A 20,490-nucleotide genomic window follows, 5' to 3' on the forward strand; every position below is an offset into this window, starting at 1 on the left:
GTTACAGAAAAATGCATAATAATTGTAAGTGTGCGTTAATATTCTACAAAAGCAATTAAATATGTTTAATTAAAGTACTTCATACTATACCTCATAATAAAAACCTCTGTATATACAACTATAATTAAAATTTGTTAAATTTATGTAGCATTGGGTGCAAATGTAATTTCTAAACTCTATGAGCGTCTTAAATAACTAAATTTATAAAGTACCATCACCTCGCCAAATGCATCACTTATTCTGTTGATAAGGTTGAGCAACTGGTAAATTTTTCGTAATTTCTTCACACTACGTAGCATACTTGATTCTCCCCTCTATATCATTCGGAAGGAGTTTCTTCAGCGCGCAATCTCTCGAGCCAGAATCACGCGTTGTTTTTGTTTGTACACTCGGTGCTACCCTCTCGCCATTCGCTGCTAACAAACAGATTGACACGTTCAATTTGTTTGCGAAGTCACTTTTGTTCGCGACCACCCCTGTTTGCAGTTCTAAGGGACTGTTGGAACACCAAATTATTATATAATACACCCTACAGCCGTTGTTTATTATTTTTTTAATTAAATAATTTAAATGTCGTTTTTAAATTAAGTGTCGATATTGTATAGCACGCCTCATCAGCGGAGCATTAAGGTAGGCTCTATTTAAGACTATTCTATATTATACCTTAACGTATCACAACGTATCATTACAAATAATGCAAATTGCAAATCACTCATTCTCATAATTGTCTAACTAGACATTCATCATCATCATCATCAGCCCATATATGTTCCCACTGCTGGGACACAGGCCTCCTATGAGGGTTTAGGCCATAATCCACCATGCTGGCCAAGTGCGGGTTTGCAGATGTCACATGTCGTCGAACTTTTTGCTTCTTGGGCATGCCGGTTTCCTCGTGATGTTTTCCTTCATCGTTTTAAGCAGTTGTGATGTTGTCCATATGTGCAAATAAATTGAAAAATCATTTTATTTCCTATACGCTCGCCCCGGGTCTCGAACTCCGACTGATCGATTTTTAAGTCCGAGGTTCTCACTGCGCCACCACTGCCTAATAGCATAAGGTATCTTTTATTATTAGTTTTTATCTAATTCGCCATTGAAAAGTTTACTAAATTATCCAATAGATGACATTCGAAATTGTAGCACACAAAATGAAATTGTGGCGTGGTGATCTAGAATTATATAGATATGATATGCTCGTATTTACTTTTTATTCAAGGAAATCAATCTATATCAATATATTTTTCATCAAAAAATTATTATGTTTTCATCACATTTAGCGCAATTTAAGGTAATTCCTTTCGATATGGTTGTGGATGAATTTTATACAACACAATACTTGCAACCCTGAATGCAGCATCATGGAACACACGGAAATCAATCGTTAGTCCACTGTTTCAGTGGGAGTCTCATTATTCTTGTCCAGGAGTGGGTGTGTAAATGCATTCAAAAAGCTCCTTACGATATAGAGTGATGCGTTCGCAGGATTTCGTTCTCAGGAGCTGCGAGCGAGGAAGCAGATGGTTATCAGCGCGTGAGAGGCCGGTGGGAACAGAGCCCACGTGACGCCGCTCGCTCGTGAGGCGCCCGACCACCCGGGATGCTGCTGATGTAATCTGCGGTTAAACACTTTAAATGTACTTGTTACACGACTGATTGGGAGGGCGTTTTGCGCGTATGTCGGTGGACGTTATAGAAATTGGGAGATTATGATAGGTCTTCTAGTTTGCGATTTATTGGAATTTTTAACTAAGATGTTGTTAGATTTTTATTTTTTTTTTAATTTAAGATTAGGCAAGCATATGACCGTCGCTTCGCCTGATGGAAAGCGATAAGCGAGGTCGAGGATGGAGCACGCTTACCCAATAAATGATTATTCACATTCCTTTTGAATAATATGAATAAGACAGCTTAGAAGATAGCTTGATAACTAAAATGTTCTAAAATAGTGGCAACTGCAAGAAGCTATATGCTCCTCTCCACACTGGTAGTCTAACGATTTGAATGATCAACTAGTATAAATAAATGTAGTAATTTTATGAACTAAAGAATTTCTCATTTTTATACAGATATTGCATGGAAAAGGACCTACCTGAACTAGATTTATAATTATTAGTATGTTTTTATATTATTGCGTTATCGTTATCATCAATGTTACATTACGCATTGACGAGATTTATTTTTAACATGATAAAAATAGAAAATGATTAGAACAATTTATAGAGATAAGAAATTTTACACGCGCCTTAATCCGCGTTTTACCGTGAACGAAACAAACTCACTTTCGCTTTTATAATATTGGTAAAGACGTAACTTACATGTTTCGGTTATGTGTGCCCATATGTGGGTTTGAAGACCGTTTTAATGTTTGGCTAAAAGTAATTTGATAATTTCATATACACAGGCAAAATATGGAAGTTATTAAAGAGTCGTGACTAATAAAGAAAATTCCTTTTCGTCTACTTTGTATACATGATCATTGATAAATGACTGATGGCTTACAGAATGTGTTGAATTGGTCTTTAATTGACCCTTTGTTTGTTTCAAAGGTTTTTTAAGTTTTAATTATGGTAAAAGGAAGATTAATAACATCGATAAACAACACGATGATATTTTTACACATTGTGTTTAGGCAGAAGTAAGGGGACAGTTTTAAATTTTTAATTTAAAATAGAAAAAAATAAAGTAACTTAAATATGTAATATTCTATATGTTTCTATTTTTTATAGTATTACTAGCTGCGCCCCGCGGTTTCACCTTCGGGATTAAAAGTTGCCTATATGTTCTTCCAGCTATCTATGTACGAAATTTCATTGCAATCGGTTCAGTAGTGTTGCGAGAAAGAATAACAATCACACACACGCACATCCTTACAAACTTTCGCATTTATAATATTAGTAGGATAGGACGTAATACACAAATAAGAAAGCGAGCAGAACCTAACATTCTCAGATATTTGAAATTTGTTGTCAGTAGTTTTTGTTTTTAACGTATCGATATCATATGAAATAAGGCTTATTTTAGCTAATAGATAACATCAATATTGCGTATGCGCAAGTTATATTCCACACTCAATCAATGTACGTGAGTTGGTAGACAAAGAGCATACCTAAGTGTCTAGATTAGAGTACCTAGGTAACAATAAGTAAAGCTTTACACGCATTATAGATTTTATTGAAGAATTATTATTTAGTAGCTACACATTTCGCATTTATTGTGAATTAAGTTGTAGTGAGGATGAAACAACATAATTCTACGATTCGTATCTTGTTTGACGCAATTTTTTTTTATGTAGGAAGATCATTGGGGTGCTTTCTATTTTCCCAGGGCAAGGACGCATAGGTACAATGGATAATATGATGATTTGTAATTTTCATATGGGAATTAGGAAACACTTTAACACCCTATTATTTAGTACTAGGCTACGCTCCGCGTTTTCACCCGCGTAAGTCTGTATCCCGTAGGAATATCGGGATAAAAAGTTGCCTATGTGTTATTCCACTTGTCCAGCTATCTATTTATCAAATTTCATTGCAATCGGTTCAGTAGTTTTTGCGTGAAAGAGTAACATTCGTACACACATCCTCACAAACTTTCGCATTTATAATGTTAGCAGGATTTCGTGATATCTAGTAATTTAGAAACGTTCAGTGAAGTGATCATAAGACAATAATTATTAATAAAAGAAACTACATGATCTATGACTTTATAAAATGACATATTGTGATTTTTATTGTTGTCGTTCGTTATTCGTGTCACATACGAGTAGTTTGGGCACTTAGATTATATTTGCTTCGATTATGGATTATTAAGAGCAAGAAGGTGAAGAGGCTTATTGATCTTGGACAGTTAAACATAACGTTTTTAGTTTTAGCCTAAGGCCCCATTTTTCAGAGGCTCTATTACCTAAACTTAACAAAAGTGTACGCATTAGGTATTATTGTATTGATTGATTTAATATTATACAGTTTTACATTAAGCACATAAATTATGCAGGATGTCACGAAAATTTGCAATAAATGGATAAACATTAAGGAAGTTATGTTCGAATTGTAAAATTAACTTATTATAATATACATATTTATAAGGTTATAACAATAACCGTAACAGTAACTGCGGCTAGAGGCAGGTAGCACGCTAGGCTAAATGAACTCAATTAAAGCATGTCATGAGCTACTGTTGTTATAAATTGCTGCGTGTTTTGAACGTTTTATTTTGTATTTAAAAATAGAACGCGTGGTTGAAGTTGAAACGAGACATATTGCAGAAGGCGCAAAGAATTGGCGCGGAGACCGCCCACGCGCGCTCCGCCAATCGCGAGCGCGCGCGCCCGCCATTGGCCGCGGTTTGCCGCCGAAACACTTGGAAAAAGCGTGCCGCATGAAAAACAATGGCACTCGCATTGCCAGCACTTGAGTTTATTCTGCGACCATCGTACGTTGATCCCGCGAACGGCGCATAATTCCCCTCGCGTTCCCGCAATTCCTTGAGCCGCGGGACGAGGGTGCGGTCGAGGTAACTTGGTTTGTCAACGACGTAGCTGGTGCATGTAGTTGTGCGGTTTGCGCGGTAAGTGACGTGCGTGCATGTGTGTGTAGGTCGAGAGTCATGTGCGAAGTGTTTGAGAGAGCGGCTCGTCACGGGGTGTCATCGAAAGTGGAAGATCTAATTCAGGACAAGTTCTGCAAAGAATCCTCGTTTACCGCTTTATTATTTTTTCTCCTATTAGTCAAAGACACTGTTAATTTTTTAATTACACATTTCCAGTTGCTTATTGATTGTTGCTAAAGGTCATGGCACAATGTCTAATACATAGGTAGTGGTCGTATCAGTTGCTTTCTGGGAATCTTTGAAACGATACAATATCATTGAATGTTTCTTATTTTATAGCATCCAAGAGCTGATTAATATTCTTTACGTAAATGGGTTTATACAAAACGTGTAGTCATTTGTGACAATCTCTAAACGATATGACGTGTGCGAAATGACTTTTGATGGATATTATTTCGGCTGTTGGCAACGATGGATGTAGATGTAGCATGTGATCAAAATTATAGAAATAGTAAATGGCTTTTGGGAAACAAGGCACAATTATTCACACTTTTTATAAATCAACATTGCAGTAAATCACTCGTGTATGTTTGTTCATCTGACATCGGAGCTATCACTAGTTACCTAACATCATATCGATGGTAAAAGCAGTGTGGTCCGGTGGTCGCATGGTCACGTGGCCGGTGTACGCTCGCTGACATAAATACGGCGCGACTTGCGTCTGACGCATGCTAATGAGGCGCTGGGCGTGCGCTGCTTAAACATTTATATACTATGAAGTAGATATTTCATAGCTGAACACTTTTGTGCAGCTTTAGCGTTATAGTAGCATCGCTTGCTTATCGAAGTTCTTCTCAATGTAAAGTAAGGTAGGAAACCAGTGGTAAGTAATGAAATTATTTTATGGCGATTTAAAAGTGCTTCTAGAAGTCTAATTGAAAGAGTGAGTTTACTATAAGGTATAAATAAGCGTCACGATTCATGGCGATATGACGAGGGAGCTGGTACATAAGAGGATTTCATCATCAGCCCATGGGGTGCTATTAGGGTATAAGTCATAAACCACGCTGGCCAAGTGCGGGTTAGCAGATGATACAAGTCGACGACACTTTTGATTCTTGGACATGTCGGTTTCCTCAGGATGTGTTCCTTCAGCGTTTTGAGAGGTGGTGATGTGGATAATGCACGAAATTGCACGCTTGTCCGGTCTCGAACCCACGGATTTTCTCTTGAAGTCCGATTTCCAAACCAAGGAGCCATTTCTGCTCCAATGTCACAATGACACAGGACTTACGGCATGTGAAAATGAATAGTTACGCTATAAATTTCCTTAATGTCATTTGGACATAAATTAGCTTAACCTAATATTTATAAGAATGCATCTAATTACCATATCGACTTCCCTATATTTGTTTCTCATTGTTTTTCAGTAAGTGGAATATTTCGAGAGATTATGAGACTCTAGGTTAATGACAAATTAATGTAACATTATGACATATTAAAAAACGAAGGACAGGAAATTGCTTATCATTATAACATTTTTTAATTTTATGTATCTCAAAATTGACAGTAATGGCGTTTAATATATAGACCTGTGAGATATTGAAACATGTGTGCATAGATAATATTTTAAATACATACTTGTATTTAATAATACTCCTATTTAGAATTTTATGTGGAGTAAGTAACTTCTACTTTTAATGTTATATGATAAATTTTTTTTTGTATATATTTCATTGAAATGCTATACTTACTAATTAATTATAATAATATTAAATATGATATGAAAGTTTGATTGCTTATTTCTTTGTTTGTCTGTCTTCCGCGTCGTGACGAAGCGGTTTAGTTTAAGTTTCTATTTCTTAAAAATTTCACAAGCAAAACTGTATGACAGTGCTAGAGTGTAGGGGAAATTTTATAAAATAGAAATAAAAATTGAATCCGTTAGGGATCACCCAGGATATTAAATCACACATAGTCACAGTCATAATAAACAGTCCTCTCTTGCACACATTTATATCATCAAACAGTGAAGGAGTGGCCAGCCGCGTCAAGCGTCACACGCGTCGGCCCGCGTCATGCGACGAGCGAGCGACGCGACGCACAGATCCTACGACTATTGTCCTCATACCACTAAAGACGTTGCTAGCTTTGTCTCTTAATGTCTATAGCCACGGCAATTGATAGCTATATTAATCAGATTCTTATGTTTGTAAAATCTAAAAACTAATTTTCATGTAATGTCCCAAATGCCAATGCCCTATGTCCTGACCTTTCAATCAACAATATATCATTTTTATTAAAAATTGACCTACAATTTGTGAGCCACAAATTATAGATTAGTATTCTGATACGAACCTATAGACTGAATGTATATTTTTATTTAAAACAAATATAAAAGTACAGATAACATAATACTGTACTAGATAACTGTGCACCACACCACAATGTCATTGTATCTGATTTACATGTTGTTTTTCACTGTTCTAAACGTATTATGGAAGTATTTTGTTGTGTAGTCTGTTAAATTTATTTCGGAATCTGGAACGCCTGATGATTTCTGTTGACTCATAAATATCGAAGATTATAACCCAGCAACACTATAAGGTAAAAAATATATATAAAATAGTCGAGACCAACATTTGTTGTCGAAATCGACGTTTCGAACGACGAAAGCTAATAAATACACATATAAACTAAATGCTAGAATTTGGCGGCGAAAAGTTGATTCTGAAGAGTTGATCATTAAAGCGTGTTTTTCATATCTTCGAAACTATGTTTGCTATTTATATGAAAATGAAATGAAAAAGAAATGAAATTCTTTATTGCTTATAAAAAAAAAAGAAAGAAAAACTGAACTACATTAAGTTAGCATAAGGCGGCCTTATCGCTAGGTAGCGATCTCTACCAGGCAACCCTTAAAGCAAAAATAAGTGTTACTTGTGAAAAAAAAGGCAAAGTGAAAAATTGTGTAATAGAAAATAATTCTACTATCCTATCCTACTAATATTATAAATGCGAAAGTTTGTAAGGATGTGTGTGCGTTTGTTGCTCTTTCACGCCAAAACTACTGAACCGATTGCAATGAAATTTGGTACGTAGACAGCTGGACAACTGGAATAACATATAGGCAACTTCTTATCCTGATATTCCTACGGGATACGGACTTACGCGGGTGAAACCGCGGGGCGCAGCTAGTATTTTATAAATGCTTCACTGGTTAATTTAAATTATCGGTATGTGCTACTATTAGTGAGCTTTCCACATATCCAAATGCCAATATACACATAGCCAAATTTTTGCTTGTGGGAACAAACAAAGCAACTCCAGCTTACGAAGGCTATCGATTTTACCATGGAGTGATCATGATAATGATAAGAAGTTATTGTGTAAAGCAAGATAAAAGAGGATCATTCTTTTTTTTAAAGTCCAGTCCGGCAATGGACTGGTGGGACGCCTGATGGTAAGCGCTGCCACCGCCCATGAACATTTGGAGAGGCATAACGGATTGACGACTTAATCCCTTCCCAAAAGGGAAGGGGTTAAGAAGAATAAAGGAAAGGACTGGGAACAGTAAGGAAAGGATATGGGCCTCCGACTCCCCCACTCACCGAACGAAACACAGCAGAATGATATTTCACGCCGGTTTTCTGTGGGGGTGTAGTACTTCCCCGGTGCGAGCTCACCCAATTCGTGCCAAAGCGTTCTCGTTTACCACATATGAAACTTGCAGATATTGGACTGAGTTTAAAAAACTATGGGCCAATATGCTTTTACTTTTCTTGTACAAATGCCTAGTTACCTTTTAATTATATGTGCGGTTTTTAAAGTTTAAGGAATAATATTAATCACAGATATATTGTAAAAAGCTACAAGAGACACTTTAATTAGAGAATCAAATAAATTGCTTCCCTTACACTTATATATTGTACACATAAGATAGTTATGTAGCCTTGGCGATCCTTATCAGGATATAAACTTATGAAATGTACTGTCCGAACTATGATACGTATATGAAGTTTGAGAAGCTTTAATTACAAAGGGTAAAAATTCTAACTTGGTAATTTGATAACCGCAGTATGGCCGGTGAATGTATGGGGACGATTAACATATTTTCAAACTTCTCTTGGTGTTGAATTCAGCAATCGCATAAAACGTTTTTAATGAAAATGTTTTGTGGTATTTGATTACCCAAACACATTCAGTGAATGAGTTTATCGCTATTATTAAGGATGCATTAGATATTTTCAATGATTTAAATTCAGCATTAGTGTTAAGTTCATTCATAAATTTTTTCCTCCAATAATATATGGACTGAACGCAACAATAAGGGAAGCGTTATAGTCAATTTTATAGCTGTGCCGGCATGAAACGCATTCAAGATTAGATATCCGGAGATTAAGGGAACAATGACTTCGAAAAAGCCATCGCTGACCGAAAATAAAACGAAAGCTCGTCTCGAAATCCCTCAAAAACAGAAACGGCTTATCATTTAAGGACACGACAGAATAGTATCAATACGCTGATGAAACGTTTAAGGAGCTATAAAACACAAAGTCATTGTCTTTTTTGCGCGTTCAGTTTGCGCGCGACGCGAGCGCGGAATACCAACGAGTTGCGCCGGCGCGCCGGAATGCGCGGCTGCTCCCCGGCTCCCCGCGCGCCGCGCCCCGCGCCCTACGCCCCACGGCCCGCGCCCCGCGCCCCGCGCCCACCCCGCCGAGCGCGAGCGCCGCATGAAGCTCACACATGGTTCGCGCACCACACCACAATTAAAACTTTCCACCCATAACTAACTCGCGCAAAAACCCCCATATGCAGCATCAGTAAGATTTCCTATCGTTGCCCGTTGTTCCGAATGTCCTCCCGCATACTAATGTCGACAGACGTATTTGTGCTGAAATATATTGCGAGCTGCCTGACGGTTCGCGTCTCGCCCGTCATAAAAACTGTTCCAAACATTCCTGCTGGATAACATCTCGCTGTGGAACTTTCTACTTTCGATGGGCCTTTCTTTATGCTATCCATTAACGATATTTATTACGGTTGTTTTGTGTGTATTCGCGAGAACTTTTGTTTTCAGAAATTTTATAGCTTCTGCGGATTTCATTCACAAGTAGATTAATCGCTTATTGTAATTTATTGAAATAGACACTATCACATCAATAGTAAAATAAAATTGCATTTTAGAAAATTTTGATGTACACTCACATGTGTTTGAGTAATTACAGCTAATGGTAGTCAATCCAAGCCAAAGTTAATTAAGACATGTCTTATAATTCAACTGGGAAGAGATAAGAGACGCAAATTCTATTCTCAGTGCACTTTGAAAAATTTAATTAAGGTTTGCACATCATACTACGGTATCAATAATATACATTTCTACTTATAACATAAATTTCAAACAACTAGTTCAAATTCTTTGATGTTAGCCAAAGCTTGGCTTATAGAGTTAAATGTTGAGGCGCTCCTTAATACACTTATCGGGAATAGCAGAAATTTTCCTTTTTTTCTCTAGATACAGTGTTATGTTGTTAGGTTTCGGTATGAAGAGTTGGTAAAAACAGATAGCCACTTACCGTTAGCGGGACGAGGAGAAATGTCCCCGTTGCGAGTTGCGGCGCCTCGCGTACCAATCGTCGTTGTTTTTGGACGTGCTACGCATGTACTTTGGCCTTTTTCATGCCTTCATTATCTCTGTAGTTCAGTACTGCTGTGGGCTGAGGTATGGAGGATCGAACTCGACCGAGATAAGGCTTGACGTGGCGGCATTCAGAAGAGATTTGATTAAATTTGTTGATATTAACAAAACAATGGGTTTAATAAGATTTATTTATTTTTTATTTTTAGGTTAGTTTTTGAAAAAGACTTTTTAAATCTTGTTTGTAACTTAATTTCATACTTGTGTAAACAATTACCACAAATAAAAATAAAACAAAAGAGGCAATTTGCTATTTTAGTATGCGCAACGTACCCGTTGTATGTCGCAGTGATAGCATCCCACAGGAGCCGCCTGCGCTCGCCGTCGCGCCTGATAGTGGCGACGTGTACTAAGATCCCTTCATCGTATAGATTACGTATAGATTGCTGCAACTTGTGGAATATATTTCCCTTTATTTAATGTTTTATAAATAAAGTTTCTTAAATTAATTTAAAATAAAAGAAAAGGAAAAAAATATAGTATACTTGTGTTATTGAATATATTTTATACTTTTTGAGAAAGGTTTAATTTTAAATACTTAATTTATTCTGTATCTAGTGTAAAAATTGAATACTTATGGATTTTTCATGGATGCCTATACAAGAAAGAAATCAAATGAAATGAGACGTACGGGAAGCATCAGGATTTTTTTGAAAGTGCAGGTAGGCAGGCAGTGTAGGTGTTAAGGTGCACAACGATTTGTTTATTCAAAATGTGAATATTTTAATTCTTTCCATACAATAAATATTTGTACAAATCTTACACACCATCAATCGATGTATGACTTAGAAAAAAAAACAAAGAAGCATTTTATTGCGAAAGACCAACATTTACAGCATTAAATGTAACACAAAGAATTGAAATAAACTGATAACTTGATAAATAATTTGTATCTACAACGAACTGAAATAAATTGATAAATAATTTGTATCTACAACGAACTTAAATACGCCAGTCTTTAGCAGAAAAGGGAAAACTCTTTGTACTGACTTATTTTTGACACAACGTAGCAGTGCTTTTCAGTGGCCCAAAGTGTGCAGAAACAGCTAGACAAGTACTGTACGTTTATTTAATAATATTATGGCCTTTCAAAAAAAAAAAAATATACAAAATCGATTCACACAGAAATAGGATATGTGATTATAAACAAAACAAAAACGTACAGTCAAATTGTGACTACTACCAATAGGAAAAGTTTATTATTGTCGTCACACAGCGAAGCTTTTGCTTATGATGACTAGAGAGATATTGGTCGCCGGACAAACAGTATGCTGTCTGTATTGTAGTATGTAACTTACGGCGTCTACTTATGAGTTGCTATACGTATTTTTTTTTATGTCACAGTTGTCAATGGAGCTGGTGGGTCGCCTGATGGTAAGCGCTACCACCGCCCATGAACATTCGTAGAGGCATAAGGTCCGTTACAGACCTTACGCCTCTACAAATGGATTGCCGACTTTTTGGGAAGGGATTAAGAAGGGATTGGCGAGAGGAATAAAGGAAAGGACTGGGAAGGGAAGGAAAAGGATATGGGCCTCCGCCTCCCCCACTCACCGAATGAAACACAGCAGAATGCTATTGCACGCCGGTCTTTTGTGGGGGTGTGGTTCTTCCCCGCTGCGAGCTGGCCCAATTCGTGCCGAAGCGTGCTCGACTACCACATTCAAGTACCACGTATATTTACACGTAGATCTACAATTCTAGAAGATAGAGAGATAGTTGAGAGATTGTTCTCTCAACTGTCCTCAAATCTATTTATCCATTTCTAAACATTCACTATTGGCTGATCGATACGATGGGAAGTGTTAATAATATTATTGTGGGCGTCCCTCAAAGTAAGTTCCCTAATGAGGCTGCAATAAGCGCATAGCTGCTTCAGTTTTGCTATCATAGCGCCAAGGAGGCGCTCCGTACTGAATTTAATTTGCCATACACATATTGTCGTCCGGACGCGCGCGAGATGTCTCCGATAACGTTGGGAACGAACGTCTGCCTTTATAGCCTCAACAATGATAGGTGACTGCGAACTTGGAGATTGTATCGCAGAGATAGACATACAAAGCATGTATATGCACAAGCTACAGGTAATCATGTGGCTAAAATTAGCATACACGTCATTCCTTCTGAATTAGTCGGTTTGGTTAACAATAAAATTAGTCAAGTGTTAATCCCAAGCGACCGAGGCTCTGTACCGACGTGCGAGTGTTCTATAATAAAGGTTTCCTTAACAAGGTATCGTTTATTTTTTTTCATTCAAATAGTTTGTTATTAACATAAGGGTTGCTGAAAAGACTCCTCCTGCAGAAGTTTTGTCATGTCTTATCTCGAAATATTCGGGAAGGAACAAATGAAGTAAACAGAAACGATTTGATCTTCACATAACCACAGGATTTATTTATAACTTCATTCATAAGAATTTAGCATTATGAATCTATGTTTAAAGACCGCTTTACGTAAGTTCTGGGGAACGCCACAATTACTGCATCAACAATACATTCTTTGCACATTTTCGTATGCGCGGATTTCCCATAAGCCGGCTGATCACTATTCATCGACATCTAACGATTGTACGGTAGCCCAGTAGCAATTCTGTCACGCTGCTAATAAGTATTCCGCAGTCCACGCTTAGCGCGAACCGCACCGTTAATCAGTGGCCGTGGGAGAGGCAGCGGCCACGTGCGATCCTCCCCTCCCCCGTGCCCCTCCCGCGCCTGCAGCACGCTCGCACGCATCGCCTTACCACGAAGGACAGTCATGACTTGGTTTAAGTTGATGTATGGACCTTCAAAACTACTTAATTCTATCAATGATATAATACATCGGGTCATTCGGAACTCCATTTTGGTAATTATAAAGATTAAATTCAAAACAATGGGATCTAAGAATTTATTAAAAGTCATTATTAATAAATTTCTTAGCGAAGTATATAAGAATAAGTAGACAGGCGATATTTTTTCCCACAAAGGTCCCCTTCCAGGATTTACAGCATAAAAACTGTTCTGTGTCCTTTTTCGGGTAGCAAACTATTTTTGTAGCAAGTTTCATCCAAATTGATTCAGTGGTTTAGGCGTGAAGAAAAAATAGACAGAGTTACTTTTGCAGTTAAAATTAAATAGGGATATTGAAAAATCGCTACAAATGTAATTTTCTAATCAATACAAGATTGGAGCCGAGGTAATGATACCTTACTGTTGCGACGTATTTTTTGTAATTGTCACAAACCAAAATTCATTTACACCTAGAAGATTTAATTGATTGAAGGCGTTTAAAGCCAATTAATAAAATCTATATGAGTTTAATAACAATTTATATATTTTAACTCTACAGTCTAGTCGGTGGTCGGGTTGTAAAGGAACGCTGGCTATTTGGGCAACGCAGTTGGGCTCGTACGTGAAGAGAAACGTTGAAAATGGGGGGTAAATCGGTCTAACGCTGTCTATTTATTATAAAAGAGTCATTATCCTGAGAGAAATATAGAGACCAATAACAAATATTACGATTATTTTCTTTAGTTAGGATTGAACCAAAGGGATAGTCGCAGACCACAGTTTAATAAATTGTGTATTCATTGACTTGTTTGTACATTAGAGAAGTATGTTTGTTTGTTAAATATTTTATGAAAAGTAAGTTACTCTATTATATATTTTAAGAAGAAACGAGAAATGAACTCTCATATGTTAATAGGATATCAGAATAAGCTGCATTTTCCAACTTGTTGAATAAATCCAGCTATATATAGTGTAATATTTATGACTATTAAAATATAAAATAAAATACCGGATAACTTCAAGGAACTACCAGTAAATCTACTCAAAAAGAGACTGACGAACTGGTTAATTGTGATAACATTTTATGGCAATGAAGCAATTAAATTAACAATAATTTATGACATTATTGTTAATTTAATTTTCGATTTTTAATATTTGCACTAACAAATTATGGGTAGAGCGTATAGCCCCATAATATTGTAATAAAATTCTATAATAGTAACTACATTCTTGCAAATATATATAATTTGAATTTGAATTTGAATTTAGGAAAGAAGTTGAATTGAGTAATCGCAGTAACATTAATCAAATGACCTTTTCAGAAAAAACAGAGTGTACTGTATGTGTATCAATAAACAGTTATAACTTAGAAGTAAACTTTATCGGTAAGAAAACGTAGCACCTACAATCTGTTTTATTTCCTATTATATTAAATATTTTATATATTATATTATGCAGTTTAATTATCCTGTCTCTATACCGTTACAAATATAACAAAATACTCTTTGAAAATTGCACATGTAACAAACCATAAACTCATCGATGATATCCAGAAACAGTTAGCGGCGCATTATTATAAATTATAATCGTTCACGAGCAATAACTCCACATTTCGCAAATAATGCAGCCAGCGAACATAACATGAATATTATATGAGTAATTTACATGTAACCTAGACTGCTCCACTGCTATGAGCTAAACCGTACGTATATCATTCGTTCAACTTTAAGAAATCGAACTCTAAAGGTTAGAGCTGGTGTCTCTCCATGTGCTTAAATTACGATTTATGTTGTAGAAGAGCGCAGTAAATGAGTGCCTCCTGTTATCTTAAACGAGTATGTGTAAATATAAAATCGCATCAGAGTTTTGGAAATTTCAGAAGAATACTTCAAAATGTATTTATAATGTGTTCTTACAGTCTACAGTCATCTGACTGTGGGTATTAATTTGTTCAAGTTTTTCTACAAACGATATTTAATATATAACAACACTTGTTGGTCTGATATGCTATATTTATCAAACCCCAACCAACGAGCAAGATTATTTGGCTTTTGGTTTTGAAGATTATTTGGTTTGATTATTATTGAAAGTATATTAAACCAATTTTTGATGATCTTTGTACATAAGAATCAATTAAGTTGGGCTGTGGATTTCATGCAAAGATCATTTCTTATGAACACTATTTGAAGTAGATATTGCCATATTTGTAAGATCTGTTTACAAAGCTGATGTGTTAAATTACGCATTTTCTGTAATAATGCCTAATCGGATCAAGTCTATAACCATAAGCTGTAATTGGCACTAGCTAGCGCAGTTTCCCTGATTAGTCTAGCTCTACTGCGGTCTCCAACTACTTATGCTAATGCGACGACTAACAATTTCCTGGACAACGATATTGCGTCTAATATTCAACTGTCTTCTATCAGACATAATAAAATAGCGTTATTTTTCCCGGGCGGACAAAATTTATTTTAAATATATACCCTCTGAATTATGAAAAAACCATATTGATCTAGTAATCATGTAAATTTTATGTTATTTTTTGTCCATACAGATTTCGTCGAAGATAAAAATCTAAAAAAGGCAAATGTGTCGCTGGAGTGTAACATCCTGTTTTGAGAGCGCAGCCCCCGCCGACATTATCAGCGGCGATTTACGAAGTCGCCCTGACAGTTCATCAATGTCCAACTTTTCGTCGGAATTGCATTACTTACCGTCGGTTTTGACACGAGAAATATTACAACGAAAGCGAGCGGGCATTCTGCGCAGGCGCGAAATACGAAACAATAGCGGTTTAAAATACAATGAGTGCGACCTGAAATACATAACATCAGCGACATTCCCGTCACGACCGCTTACCTTTTTCGACTATTTTGTTCGTGGCGTAGGAGAGCGGCCCGATCACGAGCCCTGACCTTTTCTTATTAATAACGTGCTTTGAATTGGAAATTCCCGACGATAATTTCACGATGACGTCTGTATCCCACGCGTCATTATGTGCCACCTAATACGGCGCGCTTCCCGCTCGCTGCGTCGCCGCGACCCGCGTCCAGCATAATGCATGCGGTCGTGAGCGCATATGCGAGCAGTCGACGCGCCCCGCACTAATTGCTGATCGCAATTCAACGCAAGGGCGCGGAGCCACGACCGAGCCCATCTAGCCTAATTGTCGCGGTCACTACCGCTTAGCATACATTGCGATGTAAATCAACAATGCCAATGTCTTAGTTCGAGCCAAGACGCGCGGCGTCTCAGGGAAAAGCGGCTCAAACACCGCGCCCTAGAGCAGGCCTTCGATCGACGATTCAATCAGGACTCGACTCTCCTTAGTATGTGTATGGAGATAGGCAAATTGTATAATTAGTGTTGTGGAAGCGTGATGTTTAAGGATGAGATGCATGCTAATGGCATTTGGCAGCGAGAGAGTTTATACGACGGATAATGTGGACAGTTGAACTGTGCCGTCGGCCGTGGGTGTGAGAGGCGACAGCAGGAAAGGATGAGCGTACACGCCGTGAATGTCGATTGCTTATGAGAGAGAGTTGATTTCAAATGTGTTCATTTTATGTGTTTATGCGGCGCTCTCTAGTACCTACCCGATATAGCTCGAATTGTCTATTTATAGCCGCAGATAAGGTTTTTTTTAAATTGTACCTAATTTAGATAAATATTTTATTGACCAAAAGGAAATATTTATGAAAGCAAATAAATTCGCTACAATTAAGACAGAAGTTAAGTATTCAAACTGATCGTCGCTTACATCCACATCATGTCGAAACCAGCGTTGTTAGAACTTGCTGCATTCAAGATCAAATATGTACTTATATTATAACACATAAAGGTGACGCAAATACGTAAATAAATAAAAACACAAAAACTTTGATAATCGTCTGAGTGGGTATTCCTTTCCAAAGTCACTTTTGCTTTTTTTGCTCTCATAATATTCTATTTTATTACGATTTGTCTACATTTTTCTGTTTAGCTCCTTTCCTATAAGGTTATGGTATAGTCTTCGTGCCTTATCTAACACCCAAAAATAATTTACAATACGAACGCGGAAAGAGTAATTCTTGAGATAAGCTCATTCAGCTAGACAAACAAAATCTCCAGGTTAATAGATTTTCAATCCACTGAATCAGTATTGCTTAGGTACATAATTATAAATAAAAAAAATAAATCTTTTTGATACTGTTTAAGTGTATTGTGTATTAGTATTACAAATAATTTGAAAAATGCATATATTGCAAGTCAATTGATTAGAACTTTTACCCCTATTTTATTCCATGAAGGTCTTGTAAAAACTTAAATTTTTGTCTGTTTGAATATGTACGAAACCTCTAAGTAAATAAAGTGTTTGCTAGCCATTGATAACTATTTGTGAGAATGAAGAAGTGGGTGTACGATACGTATAACCTTTACCTACGATTTGCGAATGAACGCGTAATGTTTGTTTAAGATATACTTTCAGTAAATATTACAATTAAATGTAGACAATTCCAAAGTGCATTTAGAAGAAGTCCGATTCAATAATAATGAATACTCTACAAATAACTTTTTAGTCTTAAACTTTACGGTTGTAGATGCAATTAACAAAACAAATTTTGTGTGAACAAAGGAGTATGCATGGTTATTTAAGTGTGATTGTTTGCACCTATTGCAAATTCAGTAAACATCATAGATATCATATAGATATGGGATAAGGTGTGTAGTAAAATACGTATGTATAATATAATCATGTTTGGAATTCCCTCCGATCCTTTGATTACTGATATGCTAAGCCGCCAGTGCAAGTCACCATCATTTTAAACAGCTCCTGAAATTTACGAAATCCAACGTGGTATCATCTACTAACCATTGAGTTTCTTAACTTTTATTTCATATTGTTTTAAGGGTATATATGACGCGCAAGGTCTGGTGCCCTCAGCACGAGTGTGCATCGTTATCAGAGCCAGGAGGCACGCAGGTCGGCGGAAACGTCAGGGCTACGTGCGCTGCGCTTCGTGACTCCAGCGTTTTTTGTTGCTTCCTGCCGCAGCATTTGGGAAAATATGCTATAACACTCGCTGTTAATGTTGTGACTACTATTCTCGCACTCGTCACATCCGCCTGGCGGCAATCGTAAACAATACGTGGGGTTGTAGCTTGAAACGTATTGAAAATGCTCGTTAATTGTTATTACGTCTCACAATTGTGTGTGCGAACGTACGTGGATGACAATTGACCAACGTACTGTACACAAGAGCGAAAACATCTCAAAGTTCTTTAGTTTGACGATAACAAACAAAACAGTATTGTGTTGCTTTTCAGTTTGTACTGCATAAAGTAAAATATGGCTAATTCATTTATTACATAGTACCTTATGTAGTTTAATTAAATGTAAACCTTATGATAGTTAGAATATGGTTAAAAGTGTATAAAATAGCAATTGATTTTTCAAGATTGGCTAAATAAAAAGTAATTTTAATTAATGCAAATGAAATCTTATTGACACGAGGAGCGACATAATCAGTTCCTGACTGAGCTCCTTAAATAGAAAAAACAAAACCCCAAATCCATATAACGACTGACGTTAAAATATAACATAATAATGTGACACAAAAGACCGAGATTTATAAGAGATGATATTTATATAAGTAGTTATATTTTTAATGTTTTTATTTGTTTATTGGTAATCCACTTTGTTCTAAAGATAGTAGGTATATTTTAAATTTAAACAAATAATAATATTTGTTTTGTTGTAATGATATTGATCTAAATAGGGATGCGATATGTTAAACTGGACGAATCAAATCGGGACAGAACACCGAATCACATTAATATACAAATCAAGCAGCGATGTAAAAAATGAAGAAAACAATAAACACTACATTTTAAGTAATCGGAACTGATTTAAAAAAATGTAACAAAATATTCGATGTGAGGCGGTTTTGTCGGCCACCTGGGCGCATTAGCATTGTATTGTAATGGACCACGGGCTCACTGTTAGCACAAAAAACGATGCGATTGATAAGCGAGGCAAATTAATGAATTATTTAGTGGAGCTGCCGCTGCAGCGCTGTAACGTTTTACACAAGGCGAGCGTTTATCGCGCCTCGCCGGATTTGCATCTTTATAGCGATAATTAGTTAACGGAGCGTTCAATTATCGATCTAATGTCTTCCTATGGTACTTTAAATTAATGTGGATTTCGGTTTTGTAGACCCGAACGGTCGAGATTGTAGCATAGTACCTATATCTCCTTAACTCGTGACTGTCAAATAATAATAGAATAGGTAATGTTTATTTTCAATGATATAATATTTGTATGCATAATAAATAAATACTTCTGCACTCCTAGATACACGAAGATGTAAGCTCTCGTGTGCCAAGTCTCATACTCCACCATCCGTATTCACGTATAAATATATGGATGTCTTCCTTCATGTGTGCTCGTCATTATATGAAAAACAAAATTAACAAATTCTATGCCCCATTTTAAGATTCTCAAAGTAAAATGTCATCAAAACATAATCACATTCCGGTATTAGGTTGATTTGGGATTCGGTATCCTCGATATTAAGACTGCTTTAAGAAGTAAACAATAATATTTAACTTCAGTTGAGTATTTCAAGAATATTTAAAATTATCGCCCGCAAATGTTAAAGAAAGAGTAGTTATAAAACTATAGTAAAAACTAAGTAATCATCCCGAATATGGATGAAATAACAATATATGAACAATGAAACTTAAAAGCCTGTTGTTATATTATAAAGTTGAAGGGTCTTAAAAACAAACTATTCATGAGTTACCAAAACATTAAATAATGTAAATTTGGAATATATCAGTGTCTATAAAAAGGCTCAGATTTAAACATTGTATATTTTTACATATTTTTGTTAAGGATTTTTAGATAGGGATATTTTCTTATAAAATAAGTGGAAAAAAATGTCGAAACAAAATGATTTAGGGTTTTTATATGTAAACCATTGTTGCAAATTATTCGCATCATGGTATAGAATAGAATAGGATAATTTTTAATTCAATTTACTAACATAGTTTTTAAGCATATTGTTACTAACAAAATGAGTCTTGATAGTTGCTCGAATAAATGAAATTATTATTATTATTATTATTATTTAATACATGCAATAGTTAATTTAAAACTTTTATTAGAAACGTTGTAAGCATTTATGATTTAAAGATTATCATACAGTTATATACTAACTACTAAGTATGTAGAACTACAACAGTGTGGGCGAAATAAATTGAACTGGATAAATATTTATATATTAATTAATTTGCTGTCTTTACATTGGATAACTCATATATTACAAACAGCTATTTTTTTATTTTTCTAATAGCGGGCGACTGATTCGTCTGATGGTAAGCGGTCACCACAATCCATAAACATGTGCAGAGGCCGCTGCAAACGCGTTGCACGCTTATAAGGCGTAAAGGAAATAGAAAGAATTGACAACGGGAATGAAGGAA

General features: G+C 36.1%; 1 protein-coding gene across 1 annotated transcript in view; it reads right to left on the reverse strand.

Annotated features, from left to right (window-relative positions):
• Nucleotides 1–1,495: 1,495 nt before the first annotated feature.
• The window catches only part of LOC119831196 (silk gland factor 3), a 34,666-nt gene continuing 15,671 nt past the window's right edge, over nucleotides 1,496–20,490 (reverse strand). Inside the window, exon 2 of the mRNA XM_038354483.1 lies at nucleotides 1,496–1,616. Coding sequence (XP_038210411.1) covers nucleotides 1,496–1,616 — 121 coding nt within the window. The remainder of the gene's footprint in view (nucleotides 1,617–20,490) is intronic.

The sequence above is a fragment of the Zerene cesonia genome, chromosome 13, assembly GCF_012273895.1.
Source record: "Zerene cesonia ecotype Mississippi chromosome 13, Zerene_cesonia_1.1, whole genome shotgun sequence".
Taxonomy (NCBI): Eukaryota; Metazoa; Arthropoda; class Insecta; order Lepidoptera; family Pieridae; genus Zerene; species Zerene cesonia.